The sequence below is a fragment of the Oncorhynchus mykiss genome, chromosome 23 (genome assembly GCF_013265735.2).
Source record: "Oncorhynchus mykiss isolate Arlee chromosome 23, USDA_OmykA_1.1, whole genome shotgun sequence".
Classification (NCBI taxonomy): domain Eukaryota; kingdom Metazoa; phylum Chordata; class Actinopteri; order Salmoniformes; family Salmonidae; genus Oncorhynchus; species Oncorhynchus mykiss.
Window position 1 is genome coordinate 31,541,809 of NC_048587.1, and position 21,778 is coordinate 31,563,586.

Here is a 21,778-nt window from a genome sequence, read left to right on the forward strand (position 1 = left end):
CATCAAGCTACACATGATACCCCATAAGGAACAAAGCAAAAACAGGTATTTCTACAAATAAAAAACTGAAATAACATTTACATAAGTATTCAGACCCTTTGCTCAATACTTTGTTGAAGCACCTTTGGCAGCGATTAGTCTTCTTGGGTATGACACTACAAGCTTTGCACGTCTGAATTTGGGGAGTTTCTCCCATTCCTCACTGCAGATCCTCTCAAGCTCTGTCAGGTTGGATGGAGAGCGTTGGTGCACAGCTATTTCCAGGTCTCTCCAGAGATGTTAGATCGGGTTCACCTCTGGGATCTGGCTGGGCCACTCAAGGACATTCAGAGACTTGTCCCGAAGCCACTCCTGCGTTGTCTTGGCTGTGTGCTTAGGGTCGTTGTCCTGTTGGAAGGTGAAAATTCGCCCCAGTCTGAGGTCCTGAGCAGGTTTTTATCAAGGATCTCTCTGTACGTTGCTCTGTTCATCTTTGTCTTGATCCTGACTAGTCTCCCAGTCCCGGCCGCTGAAAAACATCCCCACAGCATGATTCTGCCGCCACCATGCTTCACCATAGGGATGGTTCCAGGTTTCCTCCAGATGTGACGCTCAGCATTCAGGCCAAAGAGTTCAATCTTGGTTTCATCAGACCAGAGAATCTTGTTTCTCATGGTCTGAGAGTCTTTAGATGCCTTTTGGCAAACTCCAAGCGGGCTGTCATGTGCCTTTTACTGAGTAGTGGTTTCCGTCTGGCCACTCTACCATAAAGGCTGGATTGGTGGAGTGCTGCAAAGATGGTTGTCCTTCTGGAAGGTTCTCCCATCTTCACAGAAGAACTCTAGAGCTCTGTCAGAGTGACCATCGGATTCTGTCATTTTGCTCTGACAACGGTCAACTGTGTGACCTTATATAGACAGGTGTGTGCCTTTCCAAATCATGTCCAATAAACTAAATGTATCACAGGTGGACGCCAATCAAGTTGTGGAAACATCTCAAGGATGATCAACGGAAACAGGATGCTCAATTTCAAGTCTCATAGCGAAGGGTCCGAATTCTTTTGTAAATAAGGTATTTCTGGTTTTTATTTGTAATAAATTTGCAAACATTTCTAAAAACCTCTTTTCGCTTTGTCATTATGGGGTATTGTGTGTAGATTGCTGATGAAAAAAAATATTTCATACATTTTAGAATAAGGCTGTAACAAAATGTGGAAAAAGTCAAGGGGTCTGAATACTTTCCGAAGGCACTGTATATGAGTGTGCGCATGCATGCACAACTGTCTCAGTTGGACAAATGCATACCATGCCTCCGTCATAGCGATGACCTCACACTTTTGTGTGATGATAGTAGAGTACAGGAGGAGATTCTATGGCCATTATCATGTTATACATCAGTATCCCAGGCCTTTGTAGCTGAGCAGCCCACTAGGAACAGGTTTGGTAACTCGTGTTTTTATACTACACCAACAAACTTAGGTAAATCGGAAGCTTGTGTAGTAAAGCTTTGACAACAAAAAGGGAATAGTGACGTGATCTACGGGACTTTAATGACGACCAGCCAACCTTTTGATACTGCATCCTGTTCACAGGGTTGGTTAACTCTTGAGGTTCCTCGGGTCTCCGCCAAATTAGGTAAATCCCCTTTTTGTTTTAATGCACCTCACCTTCTGGTGCTGTTCGGCTAATTTAAAGTGATGATTAAGGACCTAGTAGCTGAGGAATGTAACTGTTTTTCTTACATTTTGTGTTGTCCTGTAATATTATACTTTTTTTGACATTGTATTGATTGCGGTTTTGCTTCACATTGTATTGATTGCGGTTTTGCTTCACACTGTATTGATTGCGGTTTTGCTTCACATTGTATTGATTGCGGTTTTGCTTCACATTGTATTGATTGCGGTTTTGCTTCACATTGTATTTGATTGCGGTTTTGCTTCACATTGTATTGATTGCGGTTTTGCTTCACATTGTATTGATTGCGGTTTTGCTTCACATTGTATTTGATTGCGGTTTTGCTTCACATTGTATTTGATTGCGGTTTTGCTTCACATTGTATTGATTGCGGTTTTGCTTCACATTGTATTGATTGCGGTTTTGCTTCACATTGTATTGATTGCGGTTTTGCTTCACATTGTATTTGATTGTTTTATTACTGTGATCAGGGCTCCCTTAAAAATGAGACACTGGTCTCAATGGGTTTCCCCTGAATAAATACATAATAAATACAAACTAAATGAAATAGGCTCTCCTATTCTCCAGAGGTTTCCATGTGAACCTAGGAGCTCTTCTGTAAATAGAACCTTCCTCTGCTGCAGTTCCCACGCTGGTGGACGTCCCATTCCATACAACACACGCACAGGCTACAGTATGTTAGTACATCGTATAGAATGCTGCCACGGCTTGTTTTAATAAGAAACAAAGTATGTTATACACATCAAATAAAAACTGTAGAGACATTATGACTTGGAAATGCTTGCTCAGTGTAACTGCGTGTAGGAGGATAGGGGGGTTTGGCTCTCTCCACTCAAGTCAATGTGAACTGTGAAGAATGCTAACTTCTTATCAAAAAGAAAATAAAGGGTTGTGCTCTGATTGCTGCTCTTGCACTATTCACCTTACCCTAAAATTGTTCTAAAAGGGAAGACAACTCATAAAAATATTCTGTATTTAGCATTCTACCACAAGCAGATAGGATGGACATTTGTCCTACGTGATTTTGGTCCCTAACTAATATCCATGCCCAGGGGCGCAACTTTGGTTTTAGAAGTGGGGGGGACATAATAATTATTATTATTTTAAACACTTCAAACAGCCTACCCGACCACTCGGAGGCATCTGAATGGTCCTAAAGCACAACGTTGCCTCGTTTTGTATCCCATTCCAATGATAATACTGGCAGGGACAAAAAAATGCAATTTCAGAACGTGGGGGGGGGGGGACATATCCCCCCTGTCCCCATTGAAAGTTGCACCCCTGTCCATGCCTATTTGCTTGGTATCTCAGAACACACAGATATCCAGCATGTCACTACACAGTCATTTCACCACTGAATCTAACTTCTGACTCATAGCCCTGTTGTTGCTGGTCTCTACAGATTTGTGCATTGTGAATCCTTTTTTCACTAGATATTGCTCTGTCATGGAGGAGCTCATACTATATGTAAAGTTACATAGACGGTATATCCATCAGTTCACAAGATAAAGGGTGTTTTTAAGACTGTTTTTGGTCTTTGCAATGCTAGATGTCTTTAATTAGTAACTGTCCAGTGAACATTTTAAAAGCTCATATTCTGTTTGCTCATACCCAAATAATATTGTTGACTCGTCCTTTACTTGTAGTTGTGGCCAAAGCATAAATTAGAGAAAAAAACACTCCGTAAAACCCCATCTCAAACTTGTTTTGTAAAAAATGCTTGTAAAAAATGCTTGAAATTTTCTGGGATAATGACATCATCCTCTTTTGCCAAGACAGGTCCGTATGTGATTAGTACAGCAGCTTTTTGCTGTTTTCCAAATTCTCAGGTTGGGGTAAGTATGCTTCTCGAGACTATGGGAGACACGGGCTCAGGAGTGCACATTCACTGCATACAAGCAAGCTAGCTAGCAAGCCAAGCAATACACAGCTGGTGTTAGCATACAGGACAAAGCCTATGCAACAACTATCTCGTCAGTCACTTCTATTTCAAATTATGTGGTTTGTAACAGTTGGCCCGCTGGCTGTTTGGAAGCAGTTAGCTATCGCGGGTAACTTAGCTAGCTGGCTAGCCAACAAGAAAGCAAGTCAAAGCAGATCCTCCACACAACAATCACCTCGCCATTCCATTCTATCTTAAATCCTATCGTTTGTAGCTAAAATGTTATGTCAAGAGGCAACCTAGTTAGCTATTGTTGACTGATATACAGTACCAGTCAAAAGTTTGTTTTTTCTTAATTTTTTTTACTATTTTCTATATTGTAGAATAATAGTGAAGACATCAAAACTATGAAAAACCACCATGTAGTAATCAAAACATTTTAAACAAATACAAATATATTTCGATTTTAGATTCTTCAAAGTAGCCACCCTTTGCCTTGATGACAACTTTACACACTCTTGGCATTCTCTCAACCAGCTTCACCTGGAATGCTTTTCCAACAGTCTTGAAGGAGTTCCCACATATGCAGAGCACATGTTGGCTGCTTTTCCTTCACTCTGCGGTCCCACTCATCCCAAACCATCTCAATCGGGTTGAGGTCAGGTGATTGTGGAGGCCAGGTCATCTGATACAGAACTCAATCACTCTCCTTCTTGGTCAAATATCCCTTACACAGATTGTAGGTGTGTTGGGTCATTGTCAAATGAAAATGAACTTGTAATAAGTCACACCTGCCAATTGAAATGCATTTCAGGTGACTACCTCATGAAGTTGGTTGAGAGAATGCCAAAAGTGTGCAAAGAAGGCCATTAAGGCAAAGGGTGGCTACTTTGAAGAATCTAATTTGTTTTACACTTTTTTGGTTACTACATGATTCAATATGTGTTATTTCATAGTTTCTACAATGTAGAAAATATTAAAAATAAAGAAAAACCCTGGAATGAGTAGCTGCGTCCAAACCTTTGACTGGTACTGTAGGTACTAGCAGTAGCTAGCTAGCTTCACGGCTTGCTAGTTAGGTAACTAACAAAATAAATATCAGGAATATAGTGACAAAGCAAAGGACAGAAATTACTCAATTATATGAAATAATCAGTCTACATTTACTGCTGTTAAAGTGCCCTAGTAGTTCCATTGTGCATCCTGAATCCATCACTTGACTTGGTGCAGCCCCACGTGGGAGCTAATTTGAATATCAAAGTGTATGGGCGTTTCATTGGCTTTGCGGTCAAATCCTTTTTTTTTTTTTTTACCAATATACACCAAACAACCCTGTTGTTTCCAAGCAGGCCAATCAGGGTCACAGAGAAAATCTGCTTTTTAACATGTTTAATTATACTTTTTAGGAAGGACATCTATTTAAATTCATATTGTAATTCATTTTAGGTCATATTTCCTAAAAATCTGGAACACTGGACAGGCATGCTATTTCTAAGAGGTTTCTTAAAGCTGCAAAATGTCACTTTTTGGGCGACCTGACAAACTTCACATACAAATGTAAGTTATAGTTCTGTCATTCTCATACCTGTTTCATACACTCACCAAGTTTGGCTTTGGTCCCATGTTCATTAATTGGGTCTCATCCGTCAAAACGTATGAAATAGTGTCTGACTAATTTTGTCTCCACGAGGTGAGACAGGGTTTCCCCGCTAGTCCTATTTATTTGAGTCTTAGATCCCCTGACATGTGCGATACGTGCTGAAAAGACCATCTCAGGTGTGTGCGCATTTATGAACATGAGTTCAAATTAAATCTATATGCTGACGACATCCTACTCACCCTTAGTAACCCTCCAATCTCCCTACCAGCAGTCTTAAAGCTGACTGACTCATTTGGCTCCCTCTCAAGATACAATATCAACTGGAGTAAGAGTGAGGCTATGCCTCTCAACCCACACACATTTCAGGCTGACTTAGTGGGTTCCCCATTTGTTTGGAAGACTAGTGGCATGAAGTATCTAGGAGTTAATATAGTATTCCCCATAACCAAGATATTCAGTCTAAATGGACCTAGAGTTGTCCAGGTCATCAGTGATGATATTAAGAGATGGATAACTATCTGTATGGGGCAGAGCTGATATTTTGAAGATGAATGTACTACCTAGGCTAGCCTGTGATATTTCTTCCATCCCTGGCCAGTTCCAGTCATGGTTTAAGGAGGTACAAACTCTCTCCTCACAGTCCTTATAGAACAATCAGAAACCCAGGATAGGGTATAGGAAACTGGCTGCACCTAGATTCAAAGGTGGGTGTCTCAGTTGTATTACTGGGTGTCTCAGTTGTATTAATCTACTAGTTGTCACATAATTCAAGATATCCATTTACATGGGTTTATAAATCTATAAGATTGGCAGCTGGGAGTGGTTAGAGGAGAGGATAATGTCTGAACACAGGTCTGTTTCCCTGGCATCAATGTGGTACTGCCCCAAACCCCCTACTGCCCTTGACAGTGTAATTATCAGGTTCTCATGTAGCATTGTTAAGATGATGCGCAGAAGGTTTGGTGTAAAAGGTCTTTCTCTTCCATCCTGTCCCATGTGGCATAACCCCCTGTTTACAGCTGGGGAAAACACTTTGAATAATAGACTCTGGCATAGCCACGGTATTTCATCTATTGGTCAGATAGTTAAAGATGATATTCTACACTTTTCCCAAGTGAAGGCAGATTTAGGTTTGAGCGATACCTACAGCTTAAGACAGTCATATGTACGGTTGGACTCTGGAACTGTACACATTCAAGTTTTAATCCTGTAGTCCATACTTGAATATCTGCCAAGATCATTTGTACGAAGTAGAAACCTTGTAACTCTTATTTGATGCATTTCCCTTCCCCTGTTTTTTGTTCTGTACTGCATGTACTGTCATTCGTGTTGTTTCTATGCTGAAAAACAATAAAAACTGTTAACAGTAAAGCTCTGTCATTCACATTGAAAGCAAGTCTAAGAAGCGGTAGATGTGTTCTGTATGCTCTATTTCTATGTTTCACATCACAAAATATGTTTGTTTCTGGAAAAGATATTTAACAGTGGTTTAGACGCAAAAATTATTCTCTACACTATACTTGCTTGTTTTGTCACAAACTGAAATTAGGCAAACAATTGTAATTTTTGTAACCACAAAACGGCGGAGCGATTTCTGTATAGTGCATCTTTAAGTAAGATCCTTTTCGTGGCCTGAGAAGGATATATTTCTGTACATGAGCTTGTCATCTGGTACACAGGAAGGGCCTTTTGCAACTGAGAGAAATGAGTCAGTCATGATGCTACAAAAACAGACATTCCCACACTCTGTCACACACCCACACAGGCACTGAGCCAGTCCGCAATGGGAAACAAAAAATACTGGAATTACAGTATGACCTTGATGTGAGAGTAGGAACTAAGAATGGAGTATGTTTGCCCACTTGGCAACTACATGAAATGTAGAGACATTTCAAACTCGTGGCTGAGGACAGTTCTACAGCCCTACAGGAGGTCTGGGTTAAATCGGGGGAGAAGAGGAACTGAGTCAGGACTGGACTAGGATTAACAGAGTTAGCTTTCAGCCAGGTCACAGACATATTCTTCATTGTGTGTGCTTAATTACACTACCATGTCAGATATGCGGGGGTGAGACTGCATGCACAACATTTCCTTTCCTACCCCTCAGTTCCAACTCCAGACAAAAAAAACTACTGTACTGTGTGGGTGATTCACAGTGTGTCTGACCACCAACGATGAGACACCACAGGTGGGAATAAAATTAATTTGTGGGAGGTAGAGTGGAGGAGTAAAGCCTGTTCTGAGACACCCAGAGTTGTTAATAGCAGGATGTTAGTATTATCTTAGTACAGGGAGTGATGTCGACCATCGGGCTGGCACAATAACCATGAAAAATAAAACCTTTTTTTATTTTCACATGAAGAGGGTAAAATTGCTAATTATTTTACGAGTAGAACGGCATGGTAGGGAGGAAAACCTTAATTTCCAAAAGTTCCAGCTGGTCAAAACCATTTGTTTTTGAGACGGGGGTGTCACCAAAGCTGTGCTTTATTCATTAGTTATGTACTGTAGCTAATTTACAAGCATTACAAGCAAAACAAATACAAATACTTTTATGACAATAACCGGTCATTTGTATGAGAATTAATTGTCCGCCAAAAATCCATAATCATCACAGCCCTAGTCTACCATCTGACTACATTAGTCTCTCATAACACATTCTACAAATCACTATAGTTTGTAGCAAAAAAAAATAGAGCCCCACACCTGCCAACAAAATTACTGGGCATGAAGATTTGTATGTCTTATATGTTTTAGTTTGATCCATGTTACACAATAAGTGGGAACTGAAATCCCTCACGTGCATACTGAACAGACACACACACCCCACACACAATGTCTTTGTCAGGAACAGTAGGCCAGTGTAGGCCAACAGCTGTGTCCCTGTCCTCATTATAATAATCTACAGTGTGAAACTGGTTTGTACACTTTCTCACTGCTCATCCCCTCCTTCCCCACTGCTTAGAATATGCCTGTCAATAAATCTACCTGACACAAAACAACCAATCAATATCCTCCAATCCTAGAGGGGACAGAGAGAATAGAGCAGCTCACCAGCCCAGCCCAGGCAGGCGGGCAGGAAGCATTCAGACAGACAATGATGTTGGGTGTGATTTCATGAGGAAGTCAATATTCTGAGATCTATCACAGACACCATGATAACACATTCCCACATTCTATTGAATGAGAGCCAGTCAACATCTGATGGATGACCTTTGACCTCCACTACAGTACAGAACATACTCTGGTGTTTCCCATTTACCATTTTGATACTGGTATACTAGTAACTAGACATGCAACACAATGTTACAGGGCTCGGTACATATAAAAGAGACTAGGTTATCATGTTATCAAAGCAGAATTACATTTTCACCTACAGTGTATCAACAGTCGTGATAAAGGACAAATCCATCAATGTACTTTTTAGTAAGCAACTGAGCAAACGTTTGTGTTAGTGAGAACAACAATGTGCATCATTATCCATTATGATTTGACCATTGTGAGGTGCTCACATCATTATTGGAAAAACTCTTCCAAGGTTACTGTGAAAACAGTGCCACCTTGAGACAGAGACATAACCCTACCAAGTGGAAAGGTAAAAGCCAGTCTCGAAAAAGGTTCACTAGATGGCACTAAAACCTAATGTATCTGATATTGCATACCACAAGCCATCACCAGGAGCAGAAGGAGAACAGCTCTTCACTGCTTTATTGAGGTGAATACATTCACATTAGATTCAAATATGTACTGCAATGACACAAATTACTGATGATTGGTTGAAATAAATTGATAGCAAGAACATTGTGGGACCTGTACTGTTAGATTTCAGTCAGCCTTTGATATTATTGACCATAACCTGATGCTGAGGAAACAAACAGTACCAGTCAAAAGTTTGGACACACCGACTCATTCAAGGGTTTTTCTTTATTTTTACTATTTTCTACTATGTAAAATAATAGGTGAATACATCAAAACTATGAAATAAAACATATAGAATCATGTAGTAACCCCAAAAAAGTATTGTTAAATCAAAATATATTTAATATTTGAGATTCTTCAAACTAGCCACCATTTGCCTTGATGACAGCTTTGCACACTCTTGATATTCTCTCAACCAGCTTCATGAGGTAATCACCAAGAATGCATTTCAATTAACAGATGTGCCTTGTTAAAAGTTAATTTGTGGGCCTCTCGGGTGGCGCAGCGCCAGTTTCTGTCGTAACCGGCCGTGACCGGGAGGTCCGTGGGGCGACGCACAATTGGCCTAGCGTGTCGTCCGGGTTAGGGAGGGCTTGGTTGGTAGGGATGTCCTTGTCTCATCGCGCACCAGCGACTCCTGTGGCGGGCCAGGTGCACTGTGTTTCCTCCGACACATTGGTGCGGCTGGCTTCCGGGTTGGATGCATGCTGTGTTAAGAAGCAGTGCGGCTTGGTTGGGTTGTGTATCGGAGGACGCATGGCTTTCAACCTTTCGTCTCTCCCGAGCCCTTACAGGAGTAATAGCGATGAGACAAGATAGTAGCTACTAAAAACAATTGGATACCACGAAATTTGGGAGATTTTTTTTTTTTGTGGAATTCCTTTCCTTCTTAATGTGTTTGAGCCAATCAGTTGTGTTGTGAAAAGTTAGGGGTGGTATACAGACCAAGTCCATATTATGGTAAGAACAGCTCAAATGAGCAAAGACAGGCCATCATTAGTTTAAGACATGAAGGTTAGTCAATCTGGAAAATTTCAAGAATTTGGAAAGTTTCTTCAAAAGCAGTTGCAAAAACCATCAAGCACTATGATGAAACTGGCTCTCATGAGGACCGCCACAGTAAAGGAGTTACCAATGCGGCAAAGGAGAAGTTCATTAGAGTTAACTGCACCTAAGGCGGCAGCCCAAATAAATGCTTCACAGAGTTCAGGTTACAGACACATCTCAACATCAACTGTTCAGAGACGATTGCGTGAATCAGGCCTTCATGGTGGAATTCCTGCAAAGAAACCACTACTAAATAACACCAATAATAAGAAGAGACTTGCTTGGGACAAGAAACATGTGCAATGAACATTAGACCGGTGGAAATCTCTCCTTTGGTCTGATGAGGCCAAATGTAGGTTTTTGGATCCAACCCCCGTGTCTTTGTGAGATGCAGAGTAGGTGAACGGATGATCTCTGCATGTGTAGTTCCAACCGTGAAGCATGGAGGAGGAGTGATGGTTTGGGGGTGCTTTGCTGGTGACACTATCAGTGATTTATTTAGAATTCAAGGCACATTTTACCAGCATGACTACAACATCATTATGCAGCGATACGCCATCCCATCTGGTTTGCGCTTAGTAGGACTATCATTTGTTTTTCAACAGGACAATGACCCAACACACCTCCAGGCTGTGTAAGAGCTATTTTACCTAGAAAGACACTGATGGAGTGCTGCATCAGATGACCTGGCCTCCACAATCACCCGACCTCAACCCGATTGAGATGGATTGGGATGTGTTGGACCCCAGAGTGAAGGAAAAGCAGCCAACAAGTGCTCTGCATATGTGGGAACTCCTTCAAGACTGTTGGAAAAGCAGTCCAGGTGAGGCTGGTTGAGAGAATGCCAAGAGTGTGCAAAGCTGTCATCAAGGAAAAGGGAGTGGCTCCTTTGAAGGATCTCAAATATAAACGTAAACTTCCGACTTAAACTGCATGTGTTATTTCATAGTTTGGATGTCTTCACTAATATTCTACAATGTAGAAAATAGTAAAAATAAAGAAAAACCCTTGAATGAGTAGGTGCATCCAAACTGGTACTGTGTGTTTTATGGCTTTTCAACATCAAAGTCGGAAGTTTACATACACCTTAGCCAAATACATTTAAACTCAGTTTTTCACAATTCCTGACATTTAATCCTAGTAACAATTCCCTGTTTTAGATCAGTTAGGATCAGCACTTTATTTTAAGAATGTGAAATGTCAGAATAGAGAGATTTATTACAGCTTTTATTTATTTCATCACATTCCCAGTGGGTTAGAAGTTTACATACACCCAATTAGTATTTGGTAGCATTGCTTTTACATTGTTTAACTTGGGTCAAACATTTTGGTTAACCTTCCACAAGCTTCCCACAATAAATTGGGTGAATTTTGGTCCATTCCTCCTGACAGAGCTGGTGTAACTGAGTCAGGTTTGTAGGCCTCCTCCTTTTTCCTCCAAACATAACAATGGTCATTATGGCCAAACAGTTCTATTTTTGTTTCATCAGACCAGAGGACATTTCTCCAAAAAGTACAGTCTTTGTCCCCATGTGCAGTTGCAAACTGTAGTCTAGCTTTTTTAGGGCTGTTTTGGAGCAGTGGCTTCTTCCTTGATGAGCGACCTTTCAGGTTTTGTTGATATAGGACTTGTTTTACTGTATATATAGATACTTTTGTACCTGTTTCCTCCAACATCTTCACAAGGTCCTTTGCTGTTGTTCTGGGATTGATTTGCACTTTTCGCACCAAAGTACATTAATCTCTAGGAGACAGAACGCGTCTCCTTCCTGAGCAGTATGACAGCTGCGTGGTCCCATGGTGTTTATTCTTGCGTACTATTGTTTGTACAGATGAACGTGTTACCTTCAGGTGTTTGGAAATTGCTCCCAAGGATGAACCAGACTTGTGGTCTACAATTTTCTTTCTGAGGTCTTGGCTGATTTCTTTTTGATTTTCCCATGATGTCAAGCAAAGAGGCACAGAGTTTAAAGGTCCACAGGTACACCTCTAATTGACTCAAATTATGTCAATTAGCCTATCAGAAGCTTCTAAAGCCATGACATCATTTTCTGGAATTTTCCAAGCTGTTTAAAGGCACAGTCAACTCAGTGTATGTAAACTTCTGACCCACTGGAATTGTGATACAGTGAATAATAAGTGAAATAATCGGTCTGCAAACAATTGATGGAAAAATGACTTGTGTCATGCACAAAGTAGATGTCCTAACCGACTTGCCAAAACGATAGTTTGTTAACAAGAAATTTGTGGAGTGGTTGATAAGTTTTAATGACTCCAACCTAAGTGTATGTAAACTTCCAACTTCAACTGTATCTAACAGAACTCAAAGGGTTTTCCTTAATAGAAGCCTCTCTTATGTCAAACATTTAGGGTGTGGTGTACTGCAGGGCAGCTCTCTAGGCCTTCTACTCTTTAGTATTTTTACCAATGACCTGCCACTGGTATTAAACAAAGCTTGTTCAATATCAGCAGCTAATGAAGTCACTGAAACCCTTAACAAAGAGTTGCAGTCAGTTTTGGGCTGGGTGGCCAGTAATAAACTGGTTCTGAAGTTCTCTAAAACTAAGAGTATTGTATTTGGTACAAATCATTCCCTAAGCTCTAGACCTCAGCTGAATCTGGTAATGAGTGATGTGGCTGTTGAACAAGTTAAAGAGACCAAAATAATTGGTGTTACCTTCAAGTGTAAACAGGCATGGTCAAAACATATAGATTCAATGGTTGTAAAGACAGGGAGAGGCCTGCTCCTTTGACACCACACTCCAAAGAGCAAGTCCTGCAGGCTCTAGTTTTGTCTTATATTGATTATTGTCCAGTCATGTGGTCAAGTGCTACAAAGAAAGACTTCATTAAGCTGCAGCTGGCCCAGAACAGAGTGGCAGGTCTTTCTCTTCGTTGTAATCAGAGGGCTAATATAAATCACAGGAGGTTGGTGGCACCTTAATTGGGGACGACGGACACGTGGTAATGGCTGGAGCGGAATAAGTGGAAAGGTATCAACAACATTAAACACATGGTTTCCATGTGTTTGATGCCATTTCATTCGCTCCATTCCAGACATTATTATCCACCGATATTAATGCTGTGCATGCCAGTCTCTCTTGGTTAAGAGTTGAGGAGAGGCTGACTGCGCCACTTCTTCTTTTACTAAGAAACATTCATGTGTTGAAAATTTCAAATTGTTTGCATAGTCAACTTACACACAGCTCTGAACACACACTTATCCCACCAGACATGCCACCAGGAGTCTTTTCACAATCTCCAAATCCAGAACAAATTAAAGAAAGCGTACAATATTATATAGATAGAAGGGAGTTCAATGCATGGCTCTATCTCATATTGCTCAAATTAACAGCACACCTGGTTTTAAAAAACTGATAAAGCAACACCTCACAGCACAATGCCTCTCCGCTATTTGACCTAGACATTTTGTGTGTATGTATGCGTGCCATTTTAAAATGTTTGTAGTTCTGTCCTTGAGCCGTTCTTTTCTACGAATGTTCTGTATTATGTCATGTTTCATGTTTTGTATGGACCCCAGGAAGAGTATATGCTGCCTTTGCAACAGCTAATGAAGATGCTGATAAAATACTAAACACCAAAAAGATTTCAATTTATTCTGAAGTATGATTTTAAGGATTTCAATTTGCTATCACTTCATCAACTGTTCTGATTACCTATTGGCCAATTCCTCTTTTATTGCTCTTCTCCATAACTGTAGATATTAAACGCAATATACTCAACATTAGCTTTATTCAAGTTGTGAATATTAGACTATTGCACCACTAGTACTGACACCAGTTTGGAGTACAATACTAAAACCAAACGTGTTCAGACTCAGACTGCCATTTCAACACTACACACGTTGTTTTATGAATGCAAGTTTCAAGGCCACCACTTCCTTTTCTCTTCTACTCAACAATGGCAGGTTTTTACTGGAAACCAGTCCCACTGACTAAAAACAGACTGGGGTGCCGTTGTAAACTGACATATCGTTACAGAACTAGGTTTTGCGTGTGAACCTTCACAACTGTTAACCATATAGTGCCACAAGCTCCAACCACCATCAACTATTTCTGTTTAGCGTTTTCAGTATGCAGTGACGAGAGCTCCACAAGTACAGAAAGACATACAATATTCTGGAGAATTACCATTACCTCCATCCTGTGATGCAGCTCCTGTTGATGAAGCTAATACGAGGGGGGAAGTTCATTCTAAATGAGAATCACCAGAATGTGTTCTAGTTCCACTCCCATCAATCATGGGAAGAGGAGATGACCTCGCTCAGTTTCCTAAGGATGGTAATTCTGTCAACTGTGTGTCCCGTGCATGTAAATACAGTTGGTTTTCTGTCCATCTTAAATGTAAACTGATTTGGGTGGGACCTCTCTTTCAGTCTACCTAAGCTAAAACACAGAATACAGGGAGGGAGGAACTTTAGATTAAGGTCACCTTTGTGGTTTCTGAAGAGCAATATGAAAATGACTGTTCTATTCACAGCTTATCTGATGAATGTAGCCAGCTAACTGAGCCAAACATAAACCACATGAATGGATATGAGAGAGAGAGAGGGAAGTCCCAGAGTACTCATTCTGAGACAGAAAAAATGTTTCATTCAGGCCAGGGAAAAGACATAGCTTTTTGGTTGTAGAGTATATGGAACACTAGGGCTTAAATATTTTGGAAATGTGTTGTTATGTAGAGAGAACCTCTCCTTCTCTCCTGTCCCATCTGAGCTGAATTGGATAAATGGGTGTTTGCATTCACCTCTTCCAGTCGTTTTATGTTTGTGGTAACAAAGAAATGCAATGTAAACTGAACCAGTGCACTTGGGATAATGTCCATGAAACAGGTGCTGCATTCTGGATAGCTCACGCCCCCCTATCTTCTTGTCACTCAGAAATGAAAGTATATGACTCGGCACTCTAGTCTCATCACAAACCTGGGCCCTATAGAAATGTAGATAAATAATATATTGAGTATGCATTCCGTTCATATTTTGGATGGGCAGTTCTCCAAAGGGCTTTGTAAGATTGCCAACGGTTCAAAGACTATTGGATTTGAAACAGTTGTACACTTCGTTTTTAAAAATACAAAAAGGAACAGGAAGCTAGACTTCATTCTCACGCTGACATTGCATGCTTCCTTTTATCTCTGCAAACCGCCCTCTACACGAGTGCTCTGTAGTCCACACATTTTTTTAATTTATCAGCCAGCGTCATTCGTGCTTTACTTCCCGAAACGTCAATTTCAGAGGGAAGTTATCGTTCAAATGTATCTATAGATATGTAAATAATTACTCTTATTGCATCCATTTAACTGCACCCTAGTTGGCCCTTACGTGTACAGTACTTATATTTCCATTCAAGTATCACTGTATGGCTTCCTCAAACTACAAAATATTATTTAAGATGTCAAATATTCGTTCGGTCTTCGTGTCTCACTAACAAAAATGTATCAAATAAGTTATTTCGTATGTAATTACTACTTACCCATTATTAAAAGTAGTGCAGAATATTTCTGGTTTGCCCCAATTCAGGAACGAGTTAGGTGGATAATACATTTTGACCAAGTTATTTCGATGTTGGCAAAAGTCATTCTGAACCGGACTAAGCAGTGTAACGTTAACAACCTAACTGATCGAAGTCCTGCCTTTTCATGTATAGTAACACTGGGCGTTTGTAGTTCTGTAGTCATTCATAGCTTTGGAGTTGAACTGTGACACTTTTCTTCGTAATTGGTCACACCCACCTCCCTCCACGAACTGACATTTTTTCCATTCAAACGTTGTCTGAATTAAATCAATGTCTGTTTGTGCACATAAGTAGGCACTTTTAAAACAATTTAATTTGGGGCAGAAGGGTACCAAAAATCGTCCCAGACATTTGGAACACACGGAACAATGTTTCTCCTTTGATGCCCCCAAACGGACCATTTTTTCCCTCAAGGTCCCAGTATCGGCTAATTGTTTCTCTTGAGGCTACCAGTATTTGCAATTTAAATATAATTTTGTGCCAAATATCCAAGTTTGTCAGGGCCACTAGGCTAAATCTAGACCAGCCCATCTGGCATGTGCCCGAAATGCCAGTAAACACCTGACTAGAATCATAAAAAAATATAGCCTATTTCAACTGGACATTCGATTCTTTCTGCAATTTATGAAAATGATGTTTTAAAGATTAAGGACCAAGAGGCATTTCTAATTTGTTTTTGTTATTTTTATGGCCTTGTTTCAATGTTGACTTTGTAAGTGAGAACCTCCAGGACCACAGGGTGTGTACCAGTATGACATACATAGAATGTTTTGTGTAAACAGCCCTCTCCCAGGGGCACTGGTTCCCACAGCTTGTTAAAGGAATCACCTTTGAAGGTCATAAACTCATGAATAAACCCACTCTGACTACAGTTCTGGTTGGCTATTGACCTGTAAAATCCCATTACATTTTTGGAATATGAAGTTGTAGATCCTGTTACACATTTCCTGGATGTCCATAGAAGAACAAACCAAATGGCCATGTCATACTTCCTACAGAGGAAAAAAATACAGCATCACTGCCTCTCTGTACCAGATTTGGAACTAGTTGCTGCCTCCCCAGAGGATTTGCACTATTACTCACTACACTTGGCTGGTTTCCACAATGTTCCAAAACAGTATTCAATTATACTGTATCGAAACTACAAGAGAATTAGTTACCCACATTGTACTTCCCTTCCAATTAGTTAACAGAGAAAAGTTGCACCGCACAATTTAAAAAGGTCCAATGCAGCAGTTTTTATCTCCTTACGGTGATTGTTTTCAATTAGAAAGGTCAAAAATAAACAAAAATAGCTTCTTAGAAAGGAGCAATTTCTCAAGCAAGAATTTGGCTAGGACTGTCTGAGTGGTATGAGTTGGGAAGGGAAAACTGAAAAATGTGCTGTTATTGGGAGAGGGGTTTGGGACTCATATTGGTCTATTAATTAATTTACAGCATGGTGACATCACCATGGAATGCCAAAACTCCATCCCACCATAACAGGCTGAAATAGCAGGCGTTCTTTTCAAACAGCTCTTACACTGAAAGGACATTATCATTTTCACAATTTCACAGTATTATTCTAACCTTATGTATGGAAATGTATATAAAAACAGGAAATAACATTTTTGACTGCACTGGGCCTTTAAATTCCTTACATTCTCTGATGCTTCTCCCTCACAAAATCAAATACTTTCCTGTGTGTCTAATGTTCACTGAACCACATGACAGCACTTCTACGAATGTGGTATGTATGCAATCCATCTGCCACAGCTCTGTGTGCCTTTCATGCCAGTTGGTCCTAAAGATGCCACAAAAGAGCTATAGTCAGTTTTTTTTAAGAGTTTGAATGTATACCATGGGGAGACTGATAAACAGCTAGGCCATGCTTAATAATTCAAGATGAAGACAAAGCTATTTGGCTATACAGAGCATCCGGAAAGTATTCAGACCCCTTGACTTTTTCCACATTTTGTTGCGTTACAGCCTTATTCTAAATGTAATCAATTTATTTATTTTCCCCTCAATCTACACACAATACCCCATTATGAAAAAGTGAAAATAGGTTTAGAAATGTTTGCACATTACAAACAAAAAACAAATACCTAATTTACATGAGGCAAAAGTTATTTACTGCATGGAAGGGGTCTGAATACTTTCCGAATGCACTGTACAAGGCCAAAAGAAAACAGAGATTTATATGGGGTGAGGCGGGTGTGGTATTTGTTGCAGGATGTTTTCCATTATACTGTGGAATGTTCCCAGAGCAGTTATGTTGTTAGATCACAGCTCTGGCCAATGCATTCTGTTGCACCACAGCCCACGCACTACTTCCCAAAACATACTGCAGAGACTGAACTAATATCTGAACAACTTTTCCGGATCAAATTTTCTGATAATTCAAGGTAACAGTCTAGACTATATCCCGTGCCGAAATGGAAAATACAAAATGGCAATACTGTAACCACACAGAGTTGGCCAAAATAACATGTACAATGCTTAAAGTTCTTGGTCGTCCACATCCACGTTAGTTAACAGCTTTACCTTTTAAATACATTCAGTGCAAATTCTTGTCACTTACACTAACATTAGTCTCAAATCACATTTTATTTACTGTATTATTATATATTGAAAACAAACAAGTACAGTACAAACATTTGACATACAATCTGTATCAAGAAAGCCTTTACAATTAAATTTTATATCATATCCATTTCTTGCGAGCTGCAACAAGCATTGCAGAGTGACCCTTGTGGGTCAAGACCAGGGTAAAGTCAGAGACCAAGGTTAGTGGTCAAAGGTCAGGGTAATATCAACAGGCCAGTTGTCCGGTCCAGAAGCCCGCAGTCCCTAGGAGCAGAGGGCCCAAACGCAGCAGGGCGCGTACAGGTATGCCCAGCTGACTGAACTTCAACAGGAGCTCAGGGAACGATGTACTTCCTGTGGAAATAAGTGAGTGGATTGGTAGAAACATGAGACCAGCAGAGACATGACGACTTCTCCACACGAGACAAAAGTCAGATATAAGAATCCAGCAGTCAGCCAAATAAGAGACCACCAGTGTCAAACATGTTAGGTTCAAACTAAACGTAAATCTAACCACAACATTCAGCTAACAGTTGTTTACCTTCCAGGTGTGTGGCAGACAGCTTACTGAGGCAGGGGATGGAGTGGTAAACCAGGAAGCACGCCAGCATGTTGGACAGCATGTCCTCAGTAAGGGACTGGCCACTCATGTATGACCTCAATACATGGCTGTTATCTGTGGAGACGGGGGAGGGGTTTCACACACACAGGTCAGATGTAAAGAGGTTACATGCACTCATGTAATGGACCTGATTGTTTGACAATAACAGCTGGTGCGCAATGTCTAATATTAAAAAAGTATTGAGGTATTGCTGGCCTGAGGTAGAGCACCTCATAAGCAGTAAACCACACTACCTACCAAGAGAATTTTCATCTATATTTTTCATAGCCGTCCATTTACCAACACAAACCGATGCGGGAACTAAGACATACTCAAGGAGCTGTATAAGGCCATAAGCAAACAAAAAAATGCTAATCCGGAAGCGGCGCTCCTAGCTGGCCGGGGACTTTAATGCAGGCAAACTTAAATCTGTTTTACCTTATTTCTACCATGTCACATGTGCAACCAGAGGTTTATAAAAACAATTAAAAAGACTCTAGACCACCTTTACTCCACACACAGACGCATACAAATCTCTCCACCGCCCTCCATTTGGCAAATCTGACCATAATTCTATCCTCCCGATTCCGATTACAAGTGAAAACTAAAGCAAGAAACACCAGTTACGCACTCAATACGGAAGTGGTCAGATGACGCAGATGCTTAGCTACAGGACTGTTTTGCTAGCACAGACTGGAACATGTTCCAGGATTCATCCATTGGCATTGAGAAGTACACCACCTCAGTCACCGGCTTCATCAATAAGTGCATCGACGACATCGTCCCCACAGTGACCGTACATACATATCCCAACCAGAAGCCATTGATTACAGGCTACATCCGCAAAGCTTATCACTAAGCTAAGGACCCTGGGACCAAACATCTCCCTCTGCAACTGAATCGTGGACTTCCTGACGGGCCGCCCCCAGGTGGTAAGGGTAGACAACAACACATCTGCCAAGCTGATCCTCAACACAGGGGTACCTCAGGAGTGTGTGCTCAGTCCCCTCCTGTACTCCCTGTTCACCCACGACTGCGTGGCCTAATACGACTCAAACACCATCATTAAGTTTGCTGACAACACAACAGCGTTAGGCCGACGAGACAGCCTGTAGGGAGGTCAGAGACCTGTCAGTGTGGTGCATGGACAACAACCTCTCCCTCAACGTGAGCAAGACAAAGGAGCTGATCGTGGACTACAGGAAAAGGAGGGCTGAACACACCCCCATTCACATAGACAGGGCTGTACTGGAGCAGGTTGAGAGCTTCAAGTTCCTTGGTGTCCACATCACCAACAAACTATCATGGTCCAAACACACTAAGACAGTCGTGAAGAGGGCACAACAACACCTTTTCCCCCTCAGGAGACTGAAAATATTTGGCATGGGTCCTCAGATCCTCAAAAAGTTTACAACTGCACCCTTGAAAGCATCCTGACCGGTTGCATCACCGCCTGGTATGCACGCCCAATTTTTCAGTTTTTGATTTGTTAAAAAAGTTTGAAATATCCAATAAATGGCGTTCCACTTCATGATTGTGTCCCACTTGTTGTTGATTCTTCACAAAAAAATACAGTTTTATATCTTTATGTTTGAAGCCTGAAATGTGGCAAAAGGTCGCAAAGTTCAAGGGGGGCGAATACTTTCGCAAGGCACTGTATACTAGGCGGTGTCAGAGGAAGGCCCAAAAAAATTGTCAGAGACTCCAGTCACCCAAGTTAGACTTTTCTCAGTGCTACCGCATGGCAAGCATTACCGGCGTACCAAGTCTAGGCCCATAAAGCTCCCGCCCCCTTTGTTTTTACACTGCTGCTACTCGCTGTTTATTATCTATGCATAGTCACTTTACCCCTACTAATTACCTCGACTAACCTGTACCCCCGCACATTGACTCGGTACTGGTACCCCCTTTATTTAGCCTCGTTATTGTTCGTTTATTATCTTACTTAAAAAATAAAATAAAAATTACTTTAGTTTATTTAGTAAATATTTTCTTAAAACTGCATTGTTGGTTAAGTGCTTGTAAGTAAGCATTTCACGGTATTGTCTACACCTGTTGTGTTCGGCGCATGTGACAAATAACATTTTATTTGATTTATTCCTAATTTAAGACTAATCACAATCCGTTTTCTATTGATGGTTGCCACTTGCCAATATTTCATGAGAAAGAAAGCCTGGCATAATCACCTCCCACGTTTCCCACGTCTTTAGTTGTCACACCCAAAGACATGTTCTGGCACGTACAGTCCCATTGATGGGAACTGTGTGTCACAGTACAGGTACACACTGGTACAAACTGTACTGTGTACATTCAAATGTACAGTTTATTCAATGTGTTAATAGTTGATGTGTTAATAGTCTATCCTCTGTGCCTCTCCCCCTGTGTTGAGACTGCTCACCAGTGAGCCAGCGGTCCAGGGTGCCATCAGCAGAGTTTTTCATGACAGGCAAGAACTCAGAGCTGAGCAGCAGCCCCCTGCCCTGTGCCCCCTCCCTCAGTCTGTGCTGCAGCACCCTGCTCTCACACAGCTCCAACACCAGTCTCATTTGCCACAGAGCAAACGTCTCACACATCTCCGTCTGCTCCAGGGTCCGTACCGCCTGGGGGAGAAAACAGTCAACACACACACACACACACACACACACACACACACACACACACACACACACACACAAGAGAGAGAGGAGACATTGGAGAAATACAATCGAGAGCACATTGAAGTGGCATCAGTTTGCAGTGTGAAAAGTCAATCTATGAAAACGTATTATAGATCTGTCATTCTCATTGAAAGCAAGTCTAAGAAGCGGTAGATCTGTTCCATGTACTCTATTTCTATGCTTCCCGTGCTTAAGTTTTGTTTTTTGTGTCTTTTACTTTTGGTTACGGAAAGTATATTTCACAGTGGTTTAGATGGTGAATGATTCTCTACACTATACTTGCTTGTTTCATCACATAAACAGAAATTAGAACTATTAGAACTTTAGCAACCAGTAAATGGCAGAGCAATTTCTGCAAAGTGAATCTTTTTAACTAACAGTAATACAGTTGCATTCTATGAGTGGGAGCATGTACATCAGGGCTATCCAACCCTGTTCCTGGAGAACTACCATTCTGTAGGTTTTTACTCCAACCATAATCTAGTGCACATTATTCTAATAATTAGCATGTTGACAA

The 21,778-nt window shown here is 40.9% G+C and overlaps 1 protein-coding gene and 1 long non-coding RNA gene across 3 annotated transcripts in view; both read right to left on the reverse strand.

Annotated features, from left to right (window-relative positions):
- The window catches only part of LOC110502582, a 37,497-nt gene extending 21,855 nt beyond the window's left edge, over positions 1-15,642 (reverse strand). The window contains exon 1 of the long non-coding RNA XR_002470352.2: positions 15,394-15,642. This is a non-coding gene — a long non-coding RNA (uncharacterized LOC110502582). The remainder of the gene's footprint in view (positions 1-15,393) is intronic.
- A 2,363-nt stretch (positions 15,643-18,005) lies between these two features.
- LOC110502583 (anaphase-promoting complex subunit 1) overlaps positions 18,006-21,778 on the reverse strand; it is a 55,331-nt gene continuing 51,558 nt past the window's right edge. For both annotated transcript variants that reach the window (XM_036960176.1, XM_036960177.1), the window contains exons 47-49: positions 21,003-21,204; positions 18,545-18,679; positions 18,006-18,357 (exon numbers count right to left, since the gene is read on the reverse strand). In XM_036960176.1, coding sequence (XP_036816071.1) covers positions 18,230-18,357; positions 18,545-18,679; positions 21,003-21,204 — 465 coding nt within the window. In that variant the 3' untranslated portion in view covers positions 18,006-18,229. The remainder of the gene's footprint in view (positions 18,358-18,544; positions 18,680-21,002; positions 21,205-21,778) is intronic.